The sequence below is a fragment of the Balearica regulorum genome, chromosome 4, assembly GCF_011004875.1.
Source record: "Balearica regulorum gibbericeps isolate bBalReg1 chromosome 4, bBalReg1.pri, whole genome shotgun sequence".
NCBI classification, from domain to species: Eukaryota; Metazoa; Chordata; class Aves; order Gruiformes; family Gruidae; genus Balearica; species Balearica regulorum.
In genome coordinates this window covers 65155485-65180493 of record NC_046187.1, presented here as the reverse complement: position 1 = coordinate 65180493, position 25009 = coordinate 65155485, and the positions used below count along the sequence as shown (strand labels likewise).

The window sequence follows — 25009 nt, the reverse complement described above, 5'->3', positions numbered from 1 at the left end:
GCGTGCAACCACCACAAAGCAGGAAGAAAGCAACAATGGGTATGAAATCCACCCATCCAGCTAAGTTACAAAACCATATTGTTAACCGTCCTGGCTCTCTGACCCCGTGTAAGTTCCCTTACGAGGAAAGAACAAACTAACTGTTTCCATCCCTGGTGGGGAAGGAAGAGAGAGATATCATTGTTGTTCTGACACTTGGGAAGTGCTCAGATACAATGGCAATGAGTGTTAATACAAGATCCTAGACAGGCAGATTAGGACATTCTCAAAAAATTGTTTCACTCTAATAGACATGCCAGCCCATCAATGGACTCTTGTCAGGGCACCAAAACAGCTGGACAGGCTGAAGGAAGAAGCATATACTTTGTACATTAAAGATCCACTGCTAGCTTTGAGAGCTTCACTCCTTCCAATCATCCAGTCATCCAACTTAATGCTTATTTTTGCTGATTCCAGCTGAAACTGAATTGTTGTGTGAATGTAGAGGTATAGAAAGGGGAAAGGGTTCTAAAAGCTCAAGTACAATAAAAACTACAACAAAAGTTTTTTTCACTGCAGCAATCTGCACTGAAAACACCCATTTAAGCTTTGGATTTACAATGAAGTCAGGCACCAAGAGACTTGTGTGTGGGTGCAGAGCTCCTCAATGATAGACCACTTCATAGGTGAAGGCATATGAGAATGCATAGCCCCACCCTAAACAGATCTTTCAAAAATACTTAAGCAGGAGAGAATGTTTGAGGTCTAATTTTTCCATCTAAATGTAACCTTCTGAATGGGAGCAAGATGGAGGATGCACAGAAGGAAAACAGAATTTACCCACTTCCTTCATACTCTTCTCCGAGGAGATCAGTTTTTCTTACAATTTCATTCAATGTAGAAGGCTTGCACACTTGTGCTAGCTTGTGACACCCTAAGAAACAAAACTGCAAAGCCTCTTCTGACATGCCAGCCTGTGAGAACACTGACACGTGAGAAAATGTTCAGTCTATAGATGCTCTTTCCGAGTTCCTATGCAGATTTCACTCACTATCTTTGAGAATTTAAACCGATAATGTCTGGCAGTTCAACTCAGGCATCCAGGCCTTTTTTTCTTTTCTTTTTTTTTTTTTTTTGTGGTGGGGGTGACGATGATCTTTTTAAGGGTTTGTTTAGTACTTTTATCAATTAGCACACAGGCTTGGAAGCTACAGTCAGAGCTAATGAACTTCGATGCACGTCTGTCGACCTCTCTGAGCCTCCACATTAGGACACAAGTAGAGGACAATGAATCATTTTATTTGTAATCCAGACACTGCACAATGGAGTTAGTGTTTAAAATATGACAATGAAAGCAAACAATGCACCATTTTTCATTTTTTTGCTATGCAGACACCCACAAATTTTAAACGTAAGGCATGCCAACCCCTACAAGGCAAATAAAAGGCTGCCAACAGGGAGTTTGCTCTACTAGTTACCTTTTATGAAGCCCTTAGAAGTAGTCCCGCAGCTCAACCAGTCCCAGAAAATCCCTCCCAGAAGTCCGCCACAAACAGATTAAAAAAAGAAAGAGAAAGGATTAATATATTTTCACTACCAGGTAGAAAACACTACGCAAATTTGAACACAACATAATAAACTCTGCTAGGTATATCAGACTTTTTTTTTTTTTTTAAAAAAAAGTTTCTTCTATTTAGAGCACTACTGGCAAGAAATTCTGGTTTCTTGCTTTTTTATTTTTATATAGCTGACAGTATTATTTTTAACTAAAATTTCAAATATGAATCTTAGACAAAATCAGATAGGGACTGTGGATGGAAAAGTGACAACAGAATTTTCTAGGGTTTTGGTTTTGTGCGTTTTCAAGTGCTCTGCACTCTCCTAAGTGATATTGGATTCAACTACAAGAAATTCACAGGACCTAAACCCATACTTTTTATAGAACATGTATTCAGTTCCTCCTTTTGGCAATATTCTCCTGTTGAGAACACACTGCCTATTCTATTTCAGTAAGTAGAATTGCCACTTTTTGGTCGCAGACCATCCTAGAAGTTCACAGTATTTTGCATTCTTTCATACATATTTTATTTTCTTACATGCTGGGGGGCAGAGCTTTTACAGCTATAAGATATCAGATCTATTTGTTGAGTCTGTCCTTTACCTTCTCCTGCCTGCACTGGAGCTCATGGAAAATGGAAAATAACATATTTCAAGCCATGTATCAATTTCGGCCTTTGTATAAACGTGATGGTCACACAGGCCAATTGCACGCTCATCACTAAATTACTCCAAAACCAGGAGTTACTCTATTGATCATCACCAGGTGACCCTTCTTAACCCATCTGTTAAGTCCTGAGGAAGGTCCCTCTATCAAAAAATAAAAATTAAAAATACTTACTTAAAACAATCCTTAGTATTAGAAAGAGAGCATCAAAGCTGACTAATGTAAATAGCATCTATCAACTGTCTTTACTCTTACTGCCTAACAAAAATAAAAGCCTCCAGGCTGTTCTAAAACCAAAGCTGTTACTCTGCCAATATTTTCCTTACTCGGCTAGCTGGTCCACACTATTATTGAGTTTGAATCTGTTTTATCATGGTGTTCCCAGACACTGAGCAGGAGACTTTATGCCAGTCTGTCCTTTCCTGATCTCTCTTTCCAGGCAGGCTGGCCAAGCAATGCAGAAGAGGTGGCACCATATCTCCATGTTTGTGCCCACATGGCCAGGACAATTAAAGCTAGCTTTAGGGTCTACTTTAGTTCTCGGAGCTTTGCTGGCATTCCTGTAAGTGAAATGACTCTGGCTAGTTTATATCGCTATCATGTGTGATGCCTAAAGTTTAAAAATGTGTTAATTTACTAAACTGACAGATGCGGAAAGGATTTCCAAAAAGAAAAAGAAAAAAAAGGAAACCTCACAGCTATTTTAGTGCTTCATCTTTGTTCACAGTTTGCAAATAAAAGTCTAGATTCGTTGCTACTATAAAAGCAAACAGACGGTTGAGTAAATATTTTGGGTTTTCCACACTGGAATAAATAACCTCCTTTTTATCAGTGCATATTATTGATTAAAAAGTAGCATCAGTTGTGTGGACACAGATATTAGCTACGGGTGAAGCATTTACTCTTGACAGTGTTATCCTTTTTTCTTTTTCACTATTTTTTTTCTCTCCAGTTAAGCAGCTTTTCTCTTCTGAAGATCACTAGATCAGTAGATAGCAATCCACTCAGGAGCAAAGTCAAAAGATGCCCTAGATAAAAGATTTGGGTTATGATTCACAATGTTTGCAATGGATGTACTAGTCAATGGATGTGTTCTTCACTGATACCACTGTACTGCATATTCATTTGCAACATGATTATATGATGATTGTGATCATTTTCAGAATAATACTGAAAGAAGTTTCTGATTTTGCTATTATTAAAAAATTCTACAACAAAATTATCATCAAAGTTGGAAAATTCAGAAATGTGAATATATTGGTCTTTCAGGTTCTGCTCCAGAAATCCTAAGAAATGATCCAGAGAAGTACAATATTCATCACTGAACTTCACTAGCAAAAACACAGCACCGTATTATTAACAATCTTTCCAGGGGCCAGAGGACAAGAAGAGTTAGGTCAAAGCATGGTATTGAGGAGATCTGGGTCCAGAAGCAGGATGAGAAACAAAGGATGCTGCTCAACAAATAAAAGACAAGCAGCATGGCTCCTGCAGAAAGGACAGCCACCAAGAGAGACATAGATGGCCCAGAGATATTTTTAACAGCTGGTTCAGAAAACAGGTGAGATTTGAACAAATGAAACTTCTGGTCATGGCCAGATTGCCTCCAATGGTCTTGTCCACTAAGCTCTAATATGATTCGTGGTAGAGAACAGCCAGTCACAGGTACTGATTCAGTCTCCCTGGCACACGAGCCAAAGGATTAAGAATGGACCGAATCAACTGTCAGGTCTGTCCTACATTCCTCCAGAAAAATCTGCACTCCCAGGAAGGGCAGTGAGCAGGTAAATATTTATTATTTCATTTGCACATACAAATGGTTTGCCAGTTCAATGTAGGGGAAGAAATGTAAAGGTGACGTTTCAGCCAGGTACTCTGAGTAAGGGTTACTCTAACTTTGCATTCAGTCACACCATTTATTAAAATATAGCACAAGATACATCATTATTAAAGTGTTTGCTGGGTCTGGATTAGAACTGCAAGAATTATTTGTGGAGGAAAAGAAGTCTTTGATAGGCCTTGTCGATCTAGACTGTGAAGTACCAATTAGGTAGGAGAATATATCTATATATTTAAATCAAAGATTATAACTATCGTTTCAGACTTTCTTTTTCATTCAAAAGGAAAAAAAAATCCTCTTTGCCCTGCAAATGAATTCTTACAAATCTAGAATCATTCCAAGGGATTCTATAAATCACCTTGGGATGACATGCTATAGCAATAACCGGAAACAAAGGGAATGTCACAGAGACAGAAAAGTCACCACTGTCTTTTCCTTAACTCATGAGCAGAATTTTAAAAAGGAGATTTTACAAGTCTTTAGTACCCCTTTCTAGATCACAGACAGCTGAGTTGGGTTGTTTTTTGGGGGGTTTTTTTTGTTTTTTTTTTTTTTTTTCTTTACAACTACATTGTGATATGAAACTATGTTTTACAAATTGTAATAACAAGGACCTAAAACATATTTTGATGAAGATGTATTAATGTGCCTTAACCATTTAATTCTTGACACCTCATAAAAAATGCCAGCAGTCCACGGAGAGGTTAATTAATGTCATAGATGGAGGGTTGCAAGTACAACCTCCAAAATCAAGAATTTTAAAACTGAACTAATCACAGGAGTTAATGATTTCCCCAAATTCTCCTTGTATCCCATCTCAAGAATACACAGCTCCTTGGCTCTCTCCCTTTTAAAAACAAGAGAGTTATCACAGCCTGGTTAGCTGTGGCTCCTACATGTATAAGAAGAAAAAAAACCTTTGAGGATGATTTAAACAGTAAAAAGAAGTCCGATGCAAACAGAAATCTTCAGGTCTTAGAGTTAATAGAAGCTATGCTTTGTTACACAGCATATGATAGACTGAGGAATAGCACAATAATTATGAAACAATTACTTGAAATATCAATACATGATTTTTTTATGGGTTTAGTGGGAGTCAGTAGGCCATGATTGAAAAAACATTACAAATACAGATATTTAAAAGGGATGAAGTTGTGGGAATTGCATTTGAGAGAGAAATAATGCCAAAAAAGTCCTAGACATTAAAAATGTATGTATACCTAACTAAATATTATCAATTATTACACACAAGATATATGTGTGTAATGTATAGTGAAGATGGTAACAGAAATACTTAAGGATAGTGATTCTAAAATGTGAATTCGCAAAGGGAATATGACAGATATAAAAATTTACATGAAATTTGGTACTTGATTTCAGAAAAAAAGTCCAAACTCAGATCAACCAAGGCCAACTAATGTAAAGTTAAAATATTCAGCTCTGATAATACACAATTGTTCAGATCTGTAACCTGTATTATTTTGTGCTTTTATATTGTATTTCATTAGCTGCATTCCAGAAAAAAAATAAGTTTTGCTTTTCAAAAGCTTTGCAGTGATTTTTGATTTTGTGAGTTCCTTCAGACTCCATGCAGTAGCATTAAAATTTAACCATTTCTTGTTATTAATCTAAAGAGAAGTTGGCCTAATTAATATTGGTAATTGATTATAACTAATGGATTAGTGAATACGACACTAGTGCTGATATTGGCTTCAAAGATTACTCAAAAACTGAACACAAAGCATGAATGATAGATAGGCTTTTCTAAGACATTTGTTCTGTTTTATTATTTTCCTGTTGTGAACCACTGCATTTAAAATATGCAAGATGCCTAATCGAAGAACAACTTTACAGGCAAAGATATGACAGGACTGGGGAGCAAGCTGAGATGTACTCTGTGAGGATGTGGTGTGTGTTCCCAGTATGAGAAACAACTTGGGGACACAACATGAGGAGGGAAGAGGGCACCAAAGGAGAGACAAAGCAAGAGAATGTACAAAAACTCAGACACACTAACTGAAGGCATCGTTTGGAGGAACTTCAAAGCAATCTATGAGACTCTGCAGACATCACCATCTGCCACATACTTCTAAAGATTTGAGCTCTCTAGGGGCTACTTCCTGCAAGACATGAACATCTTCACAGAAGAGATTAGAGATACATCATGAACTATCTCATCCTGACCATTTATCATGATAAACCTGCCAAGTGCATTAAATTTGCATAAAAGGATGTGGTCACCTTTAATAAGCTACCTATTTCTCGATTTCTCAGTGACAAAAAATGAATTGAAACACATTTAGTAAGAGCGCTGCAACTAACCATTGAGCAAGCAGTCTTTCGCAGAATTGCCACGCTACGATCTAGCTCCAAGATTTTCTAAGTGTGCTTTTTCATTCATAGCCCAAGTTTAGGTTGTCGGCTATTACAACATTGTGCATCTCTCTAAATGCATGAGAAGTGCCAATTTAAACTTGTAAAAAAAAAAAAAAAGAAAAAAATTTCTTACAATGTTACTTGAAAAACCCACAGCACTGGTGTTTTGCATGATATTCAGTGATGGAATCATCTATATTCATTGCAGTTCCCTGTATCAGCAATGGAGATTCTGGGTGAAACTTCAGCTAATTTTACTTTTATTTAAAGTTTTTATGCTGACTTGTCTAACATTTTCATGTGTACATTGTGACAACACTCAAAGGGAAAACCGGAAAGATATTAAAATCTTTGTAACCTAGTGAACATTTGTTGATAAATAATATATTAGCTTTGCACTGAGTTGTTACTTCAGTATAAGTTTTTAGATACATCCTAGGCAAGTTTTAGATGTAGCTCATCAAGGTAATAGAAGTTATGTAAACCATCTTCACTACAGGATATTATCCAATCTTGAACTTTCGTGTTAGATCACAACAGATTTCAAAATGTCCTTTTAAAAACACTGTACACTGCATCAGCAAACCCTTCTGCTTTTACTGTTCTCTTTGGGTTAGTACTGTCTATAAAAATGGTATTTAAACATTTGTTCTGTTCATGGTCAGTCAGACTGGTATATTTGCTGGCAAGTCACTACTGAAAAAAAACTTTTCCTTCCTAAAGCTAACTTTCACCATTTACTGTATTATTCTCCTGTTTCTCTGAATTCAAAAATAAAGAATGGAAAATTCTGGTAAAAAGCACTATGGGAAGCATACATTGAATGCACCAAGTATCTGCAAGCATGCATCCTTTTTTCCTTCCACTTCCCCCACAATGACATGGTTTCCAATTAATTCTTTCCAGATACTGTGTTTGGAGTGTCTGTAAAATCAACAAGCCACAGACAAAATGCCAAATACGTTTTACAAGAGGCTTTCTGTGGGATGGAAGGGACTCTGCCTCAGCTGAAGGACTCTACCTGGTAACAAGCTCGTTTTTCCACCAACCACTATGAATAGAATCTACCACCTTCCTCCAAAATGCCTGTAATACTCTAGGTTAATATATGAGATCTCACCCCCTCTAGTGACTGGTCCCAGTGAGAATAGGATACAGTTACTTACTGATAGTTAACAAGAGACATTCCTTCAGCTTTTGCTGCTGAGAACCCCAGGTGTCGTGCATGCTGCCAACCCAGGTGCCTGCGCACCGTCAGCACTGCCATACTGCATGTGCTGTGCTGGGGGCTCCTACAGCGGGAACCCCTCCAGGGTCTTCTCCTTCCCTAAGTGCCATCTGCAAGTACTTGACTAACGAGACCAGCCTATACGACTCCTTAGTTTAGAAATTAAATGTATTGGCTGAAAGAGAAGCAAGGCAGAGAAGTGTATTTACAAAGTGACAAGAGCCTGCAGCCGGGAAAATTTAGGCCCCAGCACAACAGTTGCCTCGTTCAGACACAGCCGTTCCCTTCCAGGTGCAGGGCTGCCTTGCAGAAAACCTGACGGCACTCCAGCTCAGACCTTTCCTTAACTGACCCCCAAAAAAGCCCAGTAGCAGCACTGCCTGCTGCCCAAATGTCTGTCTGTAACAATATATTTACAATCTGCCTGGTACTGTGGTGACAGAGCACTGCAGAGGCTTTCATCCCCTTGTCCTGCACCCCGCTCTCTCCACAGGCTCCAGAGGAGCACAGGGGAGCTGAAGAGAAATAGCAGAGTTTGCAGAAACTCGGCTGACTTTTTTACCAGCCTCCTTCCCCCTTCAAAAATATTACATGATTACAAGGGCAAGCTAATAATAAAAAACTATGTCCTTTGATGAGGGTGCAAGTAGGGGATTATTTGAAAGTGTGCTAGTGTGAAAATTGCAGGCCATCACTTTCACTGAAGAGTCCAACAAGGTTGCACCTCAAAGGCACAGTGTAGAGAAAGCAGATAAATGCAATGGTGAAGCATTTTCTGTGAGAAGCCACAAGAGAATTGAAGAGTCTGTTATCTTTGGGAAGAGCCTGGTAAAGTCTTTCTATCACCACAGTAAACAAACTGATGTTCACCACTCCTTGCGATTCCTCTACAATTACGTGGTGGGGTCCCAGCTTTCTAGCCCAAATCACTTTACCATGCAACTGTTCGTGTTGCAAGAGCTTTCTTTAATGGATTCATGCTCAAAGCATAAAAGGTAAGCAGCAATACACATTTCAATATTTAAAAGCATAAATAAAAATCTTAATAGATCCCAGATGTTTCATTTCCTCCAGCCCTTGTCAATGATTGAGCTGGTGCTGATGTAGATGATTTTTTAAGATCAGTGGTCAGTTTGATGCTGAAAAAGGTTTCGATGTCTGGGAATTTCAAATGCAATTCCTAGAAATAAATAAATCATTAAGTAGATGCAAGGGAGACAGCTATGAATGCAAGTGGCTGTTACTTTTGTAAACTTATTTTATGGTGTGAAATGCACCCATAGGTTTTAAATGCAACTGAGCGTGAAACAGATAGCAACATTTTGTCAACATATATGAAACCTTGTAGACATAATTATTTCAATCTCATTTTCTTAGCAAAAGAACTCCAAAGGTTGATACAAATAACAAACTGAAGGAATCTATACTTTAAGGTAGATGTAAGGTGCTGGTGCTGTTGAAGCTAATGAAGAATTTGATATTTATTTCAGCAGAACTCAGATTTGCTAGCTGCATCCATTTTTAACTTATTAAAGCAGCAAATTATCATTTACCAAACAAATAAAGCACTATACAGAAAGTGTGTCTACAAAAACAAACCTGCTGGGCCCAGTAACTGAGGCCATGCTGCCAAGCACACAAGTTCACAACTGTAATGAGCGGCTCGATTCTTTTGCTCTGATTTTTACCAGAAGTCCTTAGTCCCCTAAATGAAAGCACCCACGGAGAGGGTGTTTGAAGCCCATATTTAGCTTGCACAGATCCATGATGCGTGCACTTGACGTAATAAAAATGCTGTAAGTCTGCCAGGTCAGCAACCACAAACCCCACATGCTGCCAGTCACAGGCTGAGTGGACACTAAAAGGCTATGAATTTCATTGAATCATCTCCTTTCCCCTTCCTGGTAAAGCAGTAGAGGCTAGAAACTCCTGCAGAAAAATGTCCAAGATTTGGTTTTGATTGGTATTAAAACCAATCAAATGAAGAATAAACCTATTAACAAATCTTGCAAAAATTGTTATTTATTAATATAGCTAACAAAGTAGGCTTCGGAGTCTACTTTCCAGGAGTGTGTAGATAAGCTCAGCTAAATGATGTACTTCATGCAGCCTGACAGATCTACCTACTATTCTGCTAATATACGTGCCCTACATTTCTCCCCAGCTAAATTTCTGATTGAGAAAAAATCCACCTCCTTTCTGTTATTTTGTTTTGCTTCACAATATTCCTTAATAGCAAGTGCTGCTTGTTTTTAACCGTGCTTTCTAGTGTACCTTTGGCATTTGCAAAATGGTAAGTGTAAACATAATCTAAGCCCCTGAACGTGCAGTTTTATCACACAGCCAACTATGGACAACACTTAAAAGCTGAATATGCTCTTCTAGTCCTTTTAAGGTGCCTCGAATTCATCTCTAAGAACTAAGTCACCTAAAATAGCTAAACCCATTAGAATGGGTAGATTCCACAAAACAAATTTTTGCCGAAGCAGCTTCTGGACCATTTTCTAGCACCTTCATATACAGAGCCAAATGCTCATTTAATTGACATAAACAGGAAAGCTTTGCATGGTATGAGGAGCTGCAGTTACAAGATCAGGCTGAAACAAACCTAGGAAGCTTGTGATAGAGAAAAAGATTTTTTTTTTTTAATTTTTTTTTTATCACAACAGCACCATTGGCCCACAAACTATGTTATTTGCAATCGTGCATCTGTGTGCCATCAATCTCTGAGGAAGGGAAAGACTGCTGGGCTGAGCTCTCAATTTATGTTTCTCAGTTGACTCTTACAATCACACTCAGTGTTCTCAAGCTTAGGGCAGCTATTCTGGTAAGAAAATTTGCACACCAGGTGGGTTTATCCAAGTTCCCATGGTCCTAATAGTTTCATATACTTCCTAATAATAATGAAAATTACATAGGTAATTGTGTTTCTAAAAAGCCACCTTCAGCAAAATTAGGCGAGTTCTTTCAACAGGAAAAATATTTTAATAAAGTAGCTAGTATACACCTGTAAAAAATGGTGAGAAAAAAACTATTGAAAAAATCCACCCTTTTTGATGCTGTCTTTAGATGCAGCATTAAACAAAGCTAAGGGAATTCTGGGGTCCACAGATGATGAAAGGTCCCAGAATTGGATGGGCACTGAGCAGGAGAAGGATGTCTTGGTCCTGCAATACTGCGATCTGGATGAGGCATTAATATTCATATTCTCAACTGCGATTAGAAAGAAGGCTCCAGCTCCTATGCAGGGGTGGGCTAACCTGGCAGAGGTGCAGCAAACTGCTTCGCTCCCTTATTGAAATTCAGTCCACCTAATTGATATTGCAGAAGGCAGTAGCATCATGAAATACAACAGAGATCATTTCAGTAGTTTTACCCATCCGTGCTCTCCTGCTCCTGACCAATGTATAACCCCACACAGGACTCCAATCTTTCCAACTTCAAGCAGTCTCAGGAACAATTTAAGTTTCTATAATATGGCAATCATTAAGATATTGCTATTAGATCACCATTCAGAAATGTATGAAGACTGTGACTACCTTCATTTGTATAACACCAAAAATGTTTTAGTTTTGCTTAAGGTAGCCCAGTTTCTTTCAAAATGACAATTTAACCCACACCTTTCCCTCAGAACCAAAATAAAATATTTATAACTACCTCATTTATTTGCAAGCAAATACAGGTAATGTCTGTTAAAAAGAAAAATCCATTAGACTCTGGGTAGTTTTGGTACCGTAAGTAGTCTCCAAAAGGCAACAGATGCGGGGACGGGGGAAGGGGGAGTTGATTTTGTCTTTTTAATATTCCAAGTGGGTCTGTTCTCACTGGCTAATTAAATCAGTAGAGTGCAAACAATAAAAGAAAAAAATAAGTGTTGCCTTTCTTCCCTAGAACAACCTCTCTGGTTCATCTCATTTATTACAAAAACTTATTTATTACAAGACTTTACAATATACCCTCCCCAAATCCTCATGAAATATCCCACAGCGCCAGTTCCCATTGAGAAGAATATGCTTTCCCTGTGGAATTTAAGATAAGATAGTCTTTCCATTGTTAAGTGAAAATGGACTTGGAATGCTTTGATTGACATGAAACTACTGAAGAATCACACTAAAAAAGTAACAGATTTAACAACAATATCAGATGTATTTGTGAAATCAAAATGAATGTGGTATATTTAGATTTGGGTTTGAAATTATTTTAAATACTACTATCTACTTTTAGCTTTTAGTTAATTACGATACATAGCACAGTATTAAAAATGAGCTGCAGATACAGAGCAGAACTCCACCGTGCTAGCACTGTACAAGAACAGCAAAAGTGGTCCCAGCCCCCAGAAACTTATAAAAAAATATAACGGTACTCATCATGAAGACAAGGTTGTGGATGAGCATCAGTAGCCACTTAACTTTAAGAGCATAAAGCTCAGCAAAGGATCCAAATCCCTATGCATGAATTAAGGTAGATTGCACATCTTGAGCCCTGTGCTGCTACTGCTCCACGCAGCAGCAAGTTAAATACAAGTTTGGGCACGTACATCTACGTACTGTGTTTAAGTGACAGCATTGTGGATGTACCTGAAGATAAGGGACCACAGAAGGATGCAGACCCCTCCCATCGTAAGGGAGCGTATTCAGCAATAAATTGGCATTTGGTAATGGAAGGCAACTATTTCAGCTCAGTTGCTGCCAAGTTTTTGAAAGCATCAGAGCCAAGACAAGTGTTATGGGACATAATGCATGAGTTTACAGGAAACTCCTCTCAACTGCTCAGGATCATCATGGAAAGAAACATGGATGTGCTTGTTTGAAGACGTAATAAGTGACAATGAAGAGAGTAGTGTCAGGTACTGTGAGGTTCTGAGCCTTTACAGATGCAGAGTTCCTTCTCAGCTCTATGCATTATTGGCCTAATTTTAGGTTTATTGAGAATTTCTCACCAAAATACAGCTTCACTGTAGTTAATGAATTATCCACAGCTGAAAACACTGATCTATTTAACCCCAAATTCAGTGTTTTACAGAGTTGTGTGCCCATTGCCAAATACTTACTATATCTTAGTTACTTTTAACTCTGCTACTGTTTGAACATACTCAGCACCAAAAAGTACTTTACTCCCTTCAAGCGTTCTTTTGGTTAACCAAATTAATGGTTGCAAACAAAGAAAGTATTTACTCTGTACTGCAGCCAAAACAGTGTTTCTTTATGTAATCCGAATGACGAGCAAAGACCAGAACACTGGAGATAATAGTGGCAGGTCAGACTTAGCAAAATGATGCCCCATCTTATGACACGTGACAGTAAAATACAAACTATAAGGACCCCGAACAGAAATGAGCCCACCACCACTTAATTTGACTGTATCTTGAAAACATAGTAAAGTAACCCAGGAAAGAGATTTCTGTTGATAGTTGTATGAGAGGGGATTTATCAATACCCATTAACCTCTGGCTTTTACCTGTTAGTTTTCTAAAAGATGCTTGTGTTGCTTCATAAGCCACAAGGTGTCACAGTGGCTCAACTGGTAGGATTCTTGTCAGTCCAGACACGCAGGTTGTGGCTTCAGGTTACATACCAGTGCTAACACCGCTCTGTACAAGGAAGTCTGTGCTACGCTGTGTATTTAGAAGTGCAGCCCTTCAGATGAAACAATCAGTCAAGGTGTAACTTAGTTGCTTCAGGATGCTCTTGATGTGGGTGTTAAATAATCTTACGGCACCGTCAGAGAGGTACTTGGTGCACTGGCATCTTGACCGATCTTTTTACTTTGTATTATTAACCCTGACAGAGTGTTAAGAGGTACTGAAAGGAGCTGAGCTAATCATTCACGTCAAATAATAAATTTTATGAATTCCACTTTGTTCTACCCAGAGTTGCTAGGAATTAATAGCAATTTATTTGAATGCATTAATTATTCAAATTTAAGATATATTTTTGCTCGTCTTTCATAACAAGCAGTGTGCTATAAGCATGTAATATTCTGCTAAGACTATATGCTGTGATTGGTCATATATTGTGTGTTACTGTTTCGCATCCTTGAATGGATGAGCACAGATGGAGCTAGAGCTTGAAATGCCAGGAAGCTTTGAATTTTTTCACCAATTCTTTCTTATTACATTCTTCTAAAGTAGCTGCATAGTAAGCAGCACCCTGTCCCATGAAAAAATTATGCACGTACATCATATTTACTGACCTGTAATTTTCCCATTGCCACCAGTCATTGCCATTAATTTGCTTTACATTCATACATCAGTCAGTCCTCACTGCAAAGCAATCAGAGATTCTTCTCTGGTGTATTTAATTTCTAAGTATTATGGTTCTATCTGGGAGGTTTCGGAAACTCAAAAGAGGAAACACCACCTCTCAGTTTAGCCCATATAAAATAAGCAACTTCTTTGCAGAATGCTTAACAAATTGAAATTTGCATTCTGCAATTATTTGTAAGAATAAAACTCCATTGATCAAACATTCACAGAAACACATAAAGAGCACTAGCACAGCCAAAGTAAATTCACTGTTAAATTCAAGTGCATAGTCATGGAAATTTTGCGTGTAGTATTTGTTGCACTCAGGTAATGAACCTTTACCCAATGTGTTGGCTGTTCATGTCCCATTATTCATGCCAACACATTCATTAAAACGGGCCTATGCTTTTTAACATAATCAGCAACGTGCATAGGTGTGGCCTTCAAAGAGTTATTACCATAGTTTACAGGCATGCTGTTCGTAAATACAAGCAGAACTCCAGTCAGTGTAAAATGCCAAGCTTCCCACAAAACATATGGTAATTTTTGCTCTGTAAAATGGATAGATGCGCTATATAATGCATAATTGCAGCACATTATATCTGAACTTCTAATTGCTTAAAATGATACTTCAAATCACATCAACAACATTATTACCTAATTACCCTAAGGGTTAACTGATACTCCAGTGATTAAGTCGAGGTAGAAGCGATAGAGCTATTGTACTGCCTTCATCCACTACAGCAAGTGGTATGGTTGCAAATGCACATATAGAATCTATATCCTGTCAATGTGTTTAACATCTTGGTATGGTGAAAAAGAAAGGTGGAGAAATGCTGGCTGAATACCAAAAGGAAGGAAGGAGGGTCCCTCCTGCAAGATGCTTAACAACTTCAATAAGAAGAATTTTCATTTGCTCTAAAGGAACTATTTTACAGCAGTTCTTTTCCTTTCTAGTCGCAATACCATTACTGTGATGTGAAATGGAGTAACATGGAAACATTTTTGGTACTTCAAGTGGATACAAGAATTATCAAAGATGGTGACGCTGATCTGAAAAGGCAAGTTACTATAAGAATATGGGGGACGGAATAACACAGACAGTTGTAAGCCTTCCTCCACTGCCGCCTAACCCACATGTGAGACTTCTGTAAACTGCACGAAAAAACCATAGCATTCTAGGTGCGAGGTATTTCATATTTCTTTTTTCCAGCTGTAAAATACTATCCTGGTTGCAAACCTAGTGGCAAAGCAGGTTTCATGCCTGCCTTGCCAATCGCATCCTGGAGGACCTCTAGCCCATAGAAGAGGAGATGGTTAAGAATGCTGGTGCTGCTGACTGCCTTCCAGAAGGATGGAGTATGGTGAGGATGCTTCAGCTTAAACAATAATAAAACTAAAAAATTTCACTCTATTTCCTTTCTTGTTTCCTGAGCATTTCCCTCTCTCCATGTGACTACTGTATTTAAAGATTTAGAATATTTCTTTTTGTATAATGTCATCATTAATATTTCAGAAATCTCTTTGTAACCTGCTCTAGGACAGATGGCAACTTTTTCTCTGACACAATCTTTTGCTAATGGCTAAGGCAAAACTACACAACTGGAACAAGAATCAAAATAAGGTACATGAAATACTTTAAATACGCAAAGTACTGGAAGTCATAATTTTCTCAATTTACTACTTTAGAAAATAACCTAATAAAAATGTAGTTCGAGAAACAAATGTTTGGAAATCCAAAAGAAAAGTAAAAATAGTCCACTGCACAGGCAATGTAAGACTCCACATAATACTACTCAACAGGGACTGTCAGTTTTTTCCAGGTGTTCAGTTTTTGCAGAAAGAACACAGTGGATCTATGATTAGGTCTGTTCTTAGGTCTGCCTTAATCAGAGGTTTCCAAATACGATCACTTTTATAAACATATAACTTTTCATTTGCCACCTGAATGCCACAGATAAGGTCATCCAAGTAGTCCGTGCAATTCTTCTGGATCATGAAGGATGCTCTAGTCTGCAGCTGGCAGTTGTGTAAAATGGACGGGATCTGGGTAGATATTGAATCTGCTGTATGCAAGTAATCTGACGGCAAAAAATACACCCAGATATTGGATTCCCTCTTTTCCTTTTTTAAACACACACACAAATGGTACAGACAGATTTGAATGTTTCTGCTCAGCTAACTAGGCTTGGCAAGCTGACTCTGTGGCTTAGAATCGGGAAAGATGGCTATCAGCAGGTATTGCAGATCACGTGTGATAAATATCACAGCACTCTTCTAGTGTATTAGTTGCTTGGAGGGATGCAAAGACCTAACTATTTAGTTTGCAGGTAACCAAGCAGATTTTAAGTACATTTAGAAACCTATGTAAAGTTATGGCTTTACTGTGTCAGTTGTGGGTTTGTGACTCTGCCCTGGCCAAGTACCTGGATGTGAATATTGACAACTGAAAGACCTCAAGGAGAAGTTCTAATTTGATACTTATATTTTGGCTGTAGTTATCAGAGTGATTCATAAAGAAGTCTGCTACACTCAAGTCTCATGCTTCAAGTCTGTATGATGCAGATGGCAACACCACCCTGGCCAAGAGCTTCATCATGATTATGTCTTCCTGACAATGGTGTATAAACAGCAAGGTGATGTCAAGGCAACCTAAGTCTCATGGAGAGGACAGCCTGCTCCTGTAAAGTTTATGGCCTTTTTGCAAAGACTGCACTACCAACACTTTTGGGTCCTGAAGAAACGAAAGGCTTAGAAAGCCACCAAGTCCTAGTTCACATTTAGTTCTGCAAAGGTCTTATTTTTCCAGGTCAGTGATTTTTCACTAGCCCTGTAAGGCACAAAAGTGCCAGAGTTGTCTCCAGAAGCATCAACTCTTCCTGTACTGAGGTTTATGGTCCACAGGTGGTTCTAGTTGATCCCCAGTTACCTCAGGAGTATCAAGTGTACTATTCGGCTTAGATCAGGAACTTAGAGGCTTTAGTTTAGAAAGGCACGGCTGTCCACCACAACGTAAGAGAAATGGAAACAGTATTCTGATCATAAAGTGCTTTCTCTCTGAAATTCTAACAGTAACCAAACACTGAAAGAATGTACTGGGGAAAAGAAAGACACAAGCCTAGGGAGAAGATTTCAGCCAGGGGTTCGGGGAGGTTTCTTTCACTACTATTTTTGCCTAATAAATAAGACCATTGAGACCTGGCCAACAGGCCCTGCCCTACCACAGTCTCTTTTGGAGACTAATCATCAGCCACTTTGGGCAACCTTGTCCCTGCCAGGACCACCGTTCTGAGGCTTCAAGTAGCCCTGAAACAACTTTGGAAAAGGGCACTCAGCAAAACTGAGGATATATGCTGGCCTGTTTACACAGTACAGCGCAGGAAAGAAAGCTCTTCTCAGGGAGGAAGCAACCGAACAAAGTATCGGCACAGTTGGAATGCCTGTTTACAGCAGATATGCAACTTTTGGCAAAAAGATACAAAAAAATACCATTTGAAGTGAGGAGCCCAGCTAAAAATATTGCAGTGAGTTTAGCAATCCACCCATACCCTTTTTCTGTAAACAAAGAAAATGTATATACCAAAACCAATTTTTTTTTTAATCTGATCTTGCAATCCTACTGCAGGCAAAACTCCAGCTTAAATAAGAGCACAGGACTGGGCCCTTGTTATGATCTCTATTTTGTTCCTTCTCACCATCCAGAGGCTTCTATTTTTGAGACTGGATCTGCATAGAAAATCTTGTTTACATCAGGGAAAGACTGAGTTTAAGTTTTTTTAAGTGGATTTATGCTTTAAAGAATAAAGAATGAAAAGAGAAAAGGAAGGGTTGAAAAGGTTTCTTTATACAAAATTATCTAGTAAGCATCAGAGTGATTTGCAGAGATCCATTTTTACACTTTCACACTGACTCTCTCTCCCCACTCACCAGCCCCTGCCCCCAAAAGCTCCCTGTTCCTTATGTATGCAGTTTATATTCTATATTATAACTTGGGGGCGGGGGGGGCGAGCAGCAAGACATCCCTGATTGTAAGCTAAGGATCAGCATGGAAAGGAAGTAGAGTCTTTTTTTCCTCCCCCAGCCTTATAAGAATTGTTAGTTTGTAACAATTTTAATTGAAAACAGCTGCAACTGAAATTTTTAAAAGGGATCAAAAAACTATATGAAGTAAAAGACAATCAGTAAAAAAAGGCCTTGAATCCATTCTGAAGTCAGTGTCTGCCTAAAGGAGTTCAAGGGGTTTCTTTTAAAACTGACCTTTTAGTTTCAGCAAAGCATGGTTTACAATTACTCTTTTAAAATACTTTACTCATGTTCCTAGAATTGCTAAGTATTAGTATATTTGCGGGTGAAAGAGTATTTCCTCAAAAATACTTTGAGACAGAAGTTTATGTGTTTTCCCCTCAACAAAACAAACTCATTGGACAAACTCAGACTTATATATACACAATACAAGAGATCTGTTTGCGATACTAAGTTGCTATGTGAACAAATATGATGTCACAACATAGATTTTTATGACTAATCTATTAAAAATGCATCAGGAAGAAGAAGAAAAGATTATTTCATCAGATAGCAATGCGAGGAAGTAAAATAAGAGACTTCCATTAAACTGCAGAAATTTTGTTTCGCATTGATTTGCTTTGCTTTAAATATTTGGTTGAATATGAATGTCTGTGTAAGCTTCCAGTTCATTTAGTAGCTTTTAAATAATCGTAACATCCTTCCTTATTTTTCTTTTAATTTTCTTTACATTTTCTTCCATCATGAAATCTCTACTTTTGTTAAATTCACTATATAGTTTAATAGGAGCTTAATATGATTTGATATAAGCTCATTGTCTTTAAAACAAATATGCTACTAATCAAGTTCTCTAGCCCCCCCTTAAAACACTGCTCTCTTAGTCAGAAGGAAAGCTGTGTTTTGCAGATAATGGTGATGTAAAGCATAACCTCTTGTAGTGTCAGAGAGAGATACAGGTGAATTTAATATATTATGAGATGCAAAAGTTCTAACAATATAGGGGACTAAATAAACCAGTGAAAGGCTTGATACATTTCTTTGACTATTGGCAATAAAGCAACACCTGAAACTTTAAACTGTCAGCAACTTTAAGTGACCTATCCACAGCGCACTGTATTGTTACTGAAAAATAATTATATACCAGATATAATCACCTTTTAAGTGTGAGCAACTTCAAATGATTAAAAATTAGAACAGAAAAGGATTTACAACATCAAAGAGGAAAAGAGGCTTTTTAAAAACATCACGTTTTACAAAACCCAGAGAAAATATTTAAGCTAATTTACCTATGTTGTGTATTGCTACCTAGAACTTTAGAAACTGCTGATTATGCCTCAACAGGATTGCTTTCTTGAAATGTTAAACTAACACAGATATAAAAATATTAAGATAAACTGAGTTTGAGTGAATGGTAATGAAATCCTTAAAACCACACACAGAGCAAGGAAACAGCTGCATTTTGGTTAACCAGAAAGTTAATCAACTATGATAGAAGTAAATAAGATTTATCTTTATATCTGCCAGAGATTATTAAACATTTAAATATTCATTTTACCTCTTTAAGTCAGGATTGTTGATGCATTACAAAATGGCACTAGACGCTCCCAAAGTATTATTAAGAAAGCACATATTAATTTCCATTTAGAAAAAACTATTACCAGATTAGATTTCTTTGAACAACTTTTAAGGAAGGTAAGGTGTTCTGTACACTAGTTAGTAACTCAGACTCCCTAATTTACTTTAGATCACATAAGAATTAGCTAGGTGGTGGACTTTTGCCAGTACTTACATCATAAAACCACCCCCTGCCTGGGTGTGATTGGAATTCTTCGCCTAAGACTGACCCTGAATTTAAAAAGGCACTTGTAGGTTCTGCCTGAGGAGCCCATAAAGTTGTAAGAAGTTTGGAGAGCAAAAGTTTGCACATCTAGCACAGGCCAGAGCTGCTAATTCTTTACTTTCATGACTACCATTTCTTCCTAAAGAAAACAAGAACAACAAAGATAGCCACGCTGCATCTAAATGACCTTTCTTTATCACTCTGTACTTTGTCTGCTTAATACACTGAGCACATCCTTCACATCGACTATTATTCCCTTCCACCCAATGCTGACACACACCGGAGTGGAAGCAGTGGATTTCTCAGGGAGGGTCCCCAAGCCCAGAGCCACTTTGAGGACACTTCTACCTTCCCCAACATACAGCAGTAGACCCTGCTGCTGGGAGAGCAGGAGTAGAAATGGCATTTACTGCTGGATTCCCTAATGGTGTCTCTACCAGCCCATTCCTTTTTTTTGAATCATTTCTCACCTACCTGCAAGCTCTGGAGAGCAGCTACAGGAATTCACTACAAAGGTGGGCTCTACAGCTGGAGAGGAGAGAACAGACAGACGTGACATAGAGATAGTCCTTTCACAGGCTCTCCATCCATCCTCTCCACAACTTAATTAAATTATGTACACTTTGCTCTACCTTGGAACTTCCACCACTGCAAGGGACAGCAGAGAATAGGACTCTAAAGGATTATTAAGAACATTTTTATTATGTAGGAAAATCTCAAAGGCTTTCCAAGGATACGTTTGGCATAAAAGCTGTAGGATCCCATTTTTTAAACTCATCCTCACTTGCCACCGTCTCTCTCCAGAAGTTGGGTCCAAGTGGAATCTGCCAGCTTGCTACCCCCAGTCTTTTGGAGAGTTTCTTTGTAATTCCTTTCCCCTTAAGCTGCTTTGCTTGTGCTCACCTACCCCCTGGGGCTCACAGAGTACAAGCAGCCTCCTTCAGAGACCAGTGCCTACATTATTCCAAAGACTGCCTGAAGAGAAATGTTCATGCAGTAAGCCTGTATCACCCACAGCACAAGCACATTCCTTCCATGACATACAGGGCTCCATCGGTTGGGATTCAAAAAATTCAGAGCTAGTTATAGATGCTCAGAAGCCTTCAGCTACCAATCCCAAACATGCTTGGAAGCGCATAAAATTAATGTGAAACTTCCACTCCCAACCTGCCCCAGAAGCCGGCATGATTTTTACAGGCTGTCCAACACCTAGTCACTGTAAGTGTCCCAGGAAACTAATTTAATTTTTTTTTTAATTAAGGAAGGTGTTTTAACTGGAGGATGAATGAGATGAGGCTAGCTTGAAAATACGTTTCAACAAACAACATTTACAGCACAGAGCTGAGAAATTAAAAAACAGAGAACCAGAATGTAAACACTGAACAATCACAAGGCAAAAGTATTTTTACTTTGAGCAAATAAAAGAAATGCTGGAGCATAAGGCCTTCAGTAACCAAGCACTGTCTGTCACAGTAAAATGCTGCTGAAACCTATGGCAGTCCTAGCAAGGGAGAGTAGGTCATCACTTTTTGCCCACAACAAGCCGTGTGAATGTGCACAGCAAAAACTGTAATTAAATGCGCTGAAGTCTAACCCAGCACACCTCAGCAACGCAGGAGGGGGAAGTTGTTTCACTAGTCCCTCAAAAACTTTTCTAGTGTAACATTTGTAAAGGAGCTGGAATCAGAAACTGGTCAATTATTAAAAATACCACTAAAATAATATGTAAAAAGGCTAAAATAGCACTGACAGCTTTTCAGAACAGCTTGTATATAAAACCCTGAAGGAATCACTTAATGATACATATTTCTTTTTTTCACTTGAAAAACTCTAGAAATTATGACAGCAAGATGTACAGGAATGTAAGGAACAGAGTTGCAAGACAGTGACAAGTAAAGAGGAGCAAACAACCCCCCGAATCCCTCATTCTATCTAAATGGCAGTGACCCTCCAGGACCAACAACTTGGGGCAAAACTGACAAACAGCTGCCACGATTTTGGGAGCAATGAGCCGCTTGGAGTTTTTAGCGAGCACAAAGTGTATTTACCAATTACTCCCCAGCAATGTTTTAAGACTAGCAGCGATAACAGTGTTAGAAAAGCAGTTACCCCGTAGCGGTTACCCAATCAGAAAGCAGGTCACATCTCGTTAGCTGTATCATATACATTAAACGTCACAGATTCTCCATGGCTTAGCTGACAATTCAGGCATGTGTGTTTTATTTTATGATAACCTCACGTTCTCTTACAGAATAGCAATTCAACAAACAGATCAATCTGAGATCTTTTACCATGCTTCGTGGCACGAATGTGGCAGATATTTGCCTTTAAATAAAGCCACTCACTATAAAAGATTAATACTTTTAAAAAGTGTTTTCAGGGCACCACTAGTAAACTACTATGAAAATTGCAGCACCAAGAATGTTTGCTGCACAAACACAGACACATGGGCAGAAATGCAGCCTGATTAGGTCCTCACACTTTTCACTTCAGCAGACTAAAAAGTGTGCTTTATTTAACCACGTAAATAACAAGATGCAGCCTCCACTATTTTTTGTCTTTAAGTGATAAAACTATTTCCCCTTCCCATTCAGCATATTCTTTGTGGTGGCTGATCTGGGTGTAGAAGCCGGGGTGTATAAACCACCAAGCGATTATACAAAGCATAACCAACAGTGAATGTAGTTTACATTATTGGGTACTTTTGACAGCTATACGATAAAGTCGTGAACCGATCATCTCTCTCGTTAAAAGCAACTGCATTCTAAATGTAAACATGGATTTCTCTTGTCGCTCGTCCTGAACATGTGTTTTTTAAGTGCAGCCTAGGAATAACTTTTTAAAACTCCGCTCCTGTTTTTTGTTATCGTTCATTTTTCATTTTAACGAGTTTACAAAACAAAACCAGAGAAAGGTTTGTCTCTCCCCCTAAACCTGCAACATTTCTGAATTAGTTTTGTGCAAAAGCTCGAGCAATACCTTGCAATATTCTAGCTGCAAATGCCAGCAGGACAGATCCTGAGCAAACAACACACTAAGGCTAAGAAATTTCCTGAGACCAGCATTATAATCAATCCTTAAGTGCTGTACTGTAATTTCAAGATTTCAGCCTAAGCTGGTATCTCCTCAAAGAGTTGCTCTGCGTGGAAACATAATGAGGGATTACCCAATTAAACTACTAAATTAATTAGGGTTCGTGCCTGCATATACTGTACTGTCTAGTGGGACGCTTCAGCTGGAATTCGGGCTGAAACCTACCACGGTCCATGCACAGGAAAACAAGGCTGAGGGACTTACCTCCGTCCGCGACTGCAGCCTCTTGTTCATTTCATATATTCGGTACTCTGGTTGCACCATGTATGGTGTGTGTCTCCTATAAAATGGGCCAAAAGGAGAAGAATAGAAAGGGTCATGTGGTGTGCTGGACATCTTGCCTGCTTGCAGAGATTCAAGCTACACAGAGTATCATCAACATCCATACAGAGCACATGGGCTGTGTGTTCTTCACAGTACAAAGTAGCAGCGCGCACACACACACACATCCAGGCTGCACGCACTGGCTGGGAACTGCTGTGGGAGCCCTCTATAGCAGGAGACGGGGGGGTGGGGGGGGAGCGGGAGCGCACAGGCTCCAGAGAGAGAGAGAGACTGGATAGCTTCAGGCACCACCGCTCGTTTTTAAAGCAGCAGTTTCTGGAGGGGTCATTTCCTGTCCACGCTGTAGACTAGTTCAAAAATATAATTTTCCTCTCCGCCTGACAGAGGTCTAAGGTTTGGGTTTAATTTTTCCCAGCCAGGACCCCTCAGGAACCTGGCAGCAAGGCTTGTTAGCATATAGGTGGTTTAAAAGCTGCCTGAGCCAATCACCCTCTGCGAGGAGCACGCTTGGGTAATGTCAGAAATGTGATTACTACAAAATACATAAACACAGGCCACGACAATCCCCGCCGCTTGCAGCTGGTGATTCACCCGCTCCGAGACGGTTCCCTTCAGCGCAGCTCTGCCCGCTCAAAGTGCTTGTGCTGGGCTACCGAGGCTTCGGCAGCACTCGCCACCCCGGCGGTGCCTTTTGGGCGGGAGGGGGGGGGGCTGCTTGTACCTCACATCAACAGTTCGGGGGGGACGAGAGGGAGGGCGGCCTTGCTGCTGCACCGGAGGCGGGATGGCCGGGGAGCGGCACAAAGAAATAACCTCCATACACCACACTTCACACAATGGAGAGCAGTCAAATGCTAATAACAGAAACCTCCCGGAAAAATGTAAAAACACAAAGAGCCGGGGGGGGGGGGGAAGGAGAGCCCCGAATGACTGCTGGCGAGCCCGTTCCGCGGGGGTTACAAATAAACAAATGGATCATCTTAAAAGCGGCTATCCGGCTTAAAGGTGGCGTCAGCTAGGTAAGAGACCGGTCCCTATTTTCAGGCTCATTCCTGTGCACAATTCCAGTAGTAATTAGAGTACAACAGTACTTTGCAAATGAAAGATCTCCAAGATTTGGGGGGGGCGGGAGGGCAGAGAGGAGGTAATCACCCTCTGGAGGTGAAGGATGAACTTTATCTGTTGAATCCCACTCGCAGGAAAGTGCTGGGAGCGGATAACCACGTGAACAAAAAGTCCTCAAAATAGAGAGGAAACAAAATGGGCTCATCCACTACATGAGAAAGTGCAAGGTTTAAGAGGGGTGCCTTCAAATTACCTGTACAAAAAAGCCCTTGAAGCACAGACTGTGTCTTTAGACACAGCTGTAAAGTATCAGGCATTATTTACAGTACTGAATAAATGTAAAAACAACAATAAACAGCACTGAATTAATCTCTCATGTAAATTCATTCAAGCAAATGGAACCACTCTAGGAGCAGATTTAGTTAACTAACATGATTAAGAGAATAACAATCGGCTGCATTCAGAGCCGTTCTCAGCCAGGATGCTTTGTAGGAACGCTGTGGAATCACCCATTTCACAGATGGGGAAATCAAGGCATGCACTACTACATTTTCTAAATTTATGTAATAATCCCCAAAAATATTTGGGCATGATATGGCTTCACCCACTGCCAAAAAATGAAGTTGACTCTGACTGAATGTAGGGATATTTTAAGACAGTGTTCACTGGGATTTGGCTAAATCTGGAAAATCTGAGCTCTCTTTTCAGGATAAGATATGAGAGGTCATCGTTTTATTCTAATGACCACTGATCTTGATCACAATTTATCTCTGACATACCAGTCGCTGTTTAGCAAAACTATTTCTGTATGC

The 25009-nt window shown here is 39.2% G+C and overlaps 1 protein-coding gene across 19 annotated transcripts in view; it reads right to left on the bottom strand.

Annotated features, from left to right (window-relative positions):
* Positions 1–23973, bottom strand: part of LDB2 (LIM domain binding 2) — a 226429-nt gene extending 202456 nt beyond the window's left edge. For 10 of the 19 annotated variants that reach the window (XM_075752422.1, XM_075752424.1, XM_075752423.1 and 7 more), the window contains exons 1-2: positions 23854–23973; positions 23052–23127 (exon numbers count right to left, since the gene is read on the bottom strand). In XM_075752422.1, coding sequence (XP_075608537.1) covers positions 23052–23127; positions 23854–23951 — 174 coding nt within the window. In that variant the 5' untranslated portion in view covers positions 23952–23973. Of the gene's footprint in view, positions 1–23051; positions 23367–23853 lie in introns of those variants that run through there. The other 9 variants (XM_075752426.1, XM_075752428.1, XM_075752442.1 and 6 more) reach the window with 2 other exon arrangements.
* Positions 23974–25009: the final 1036 nt, after the last annotated feature.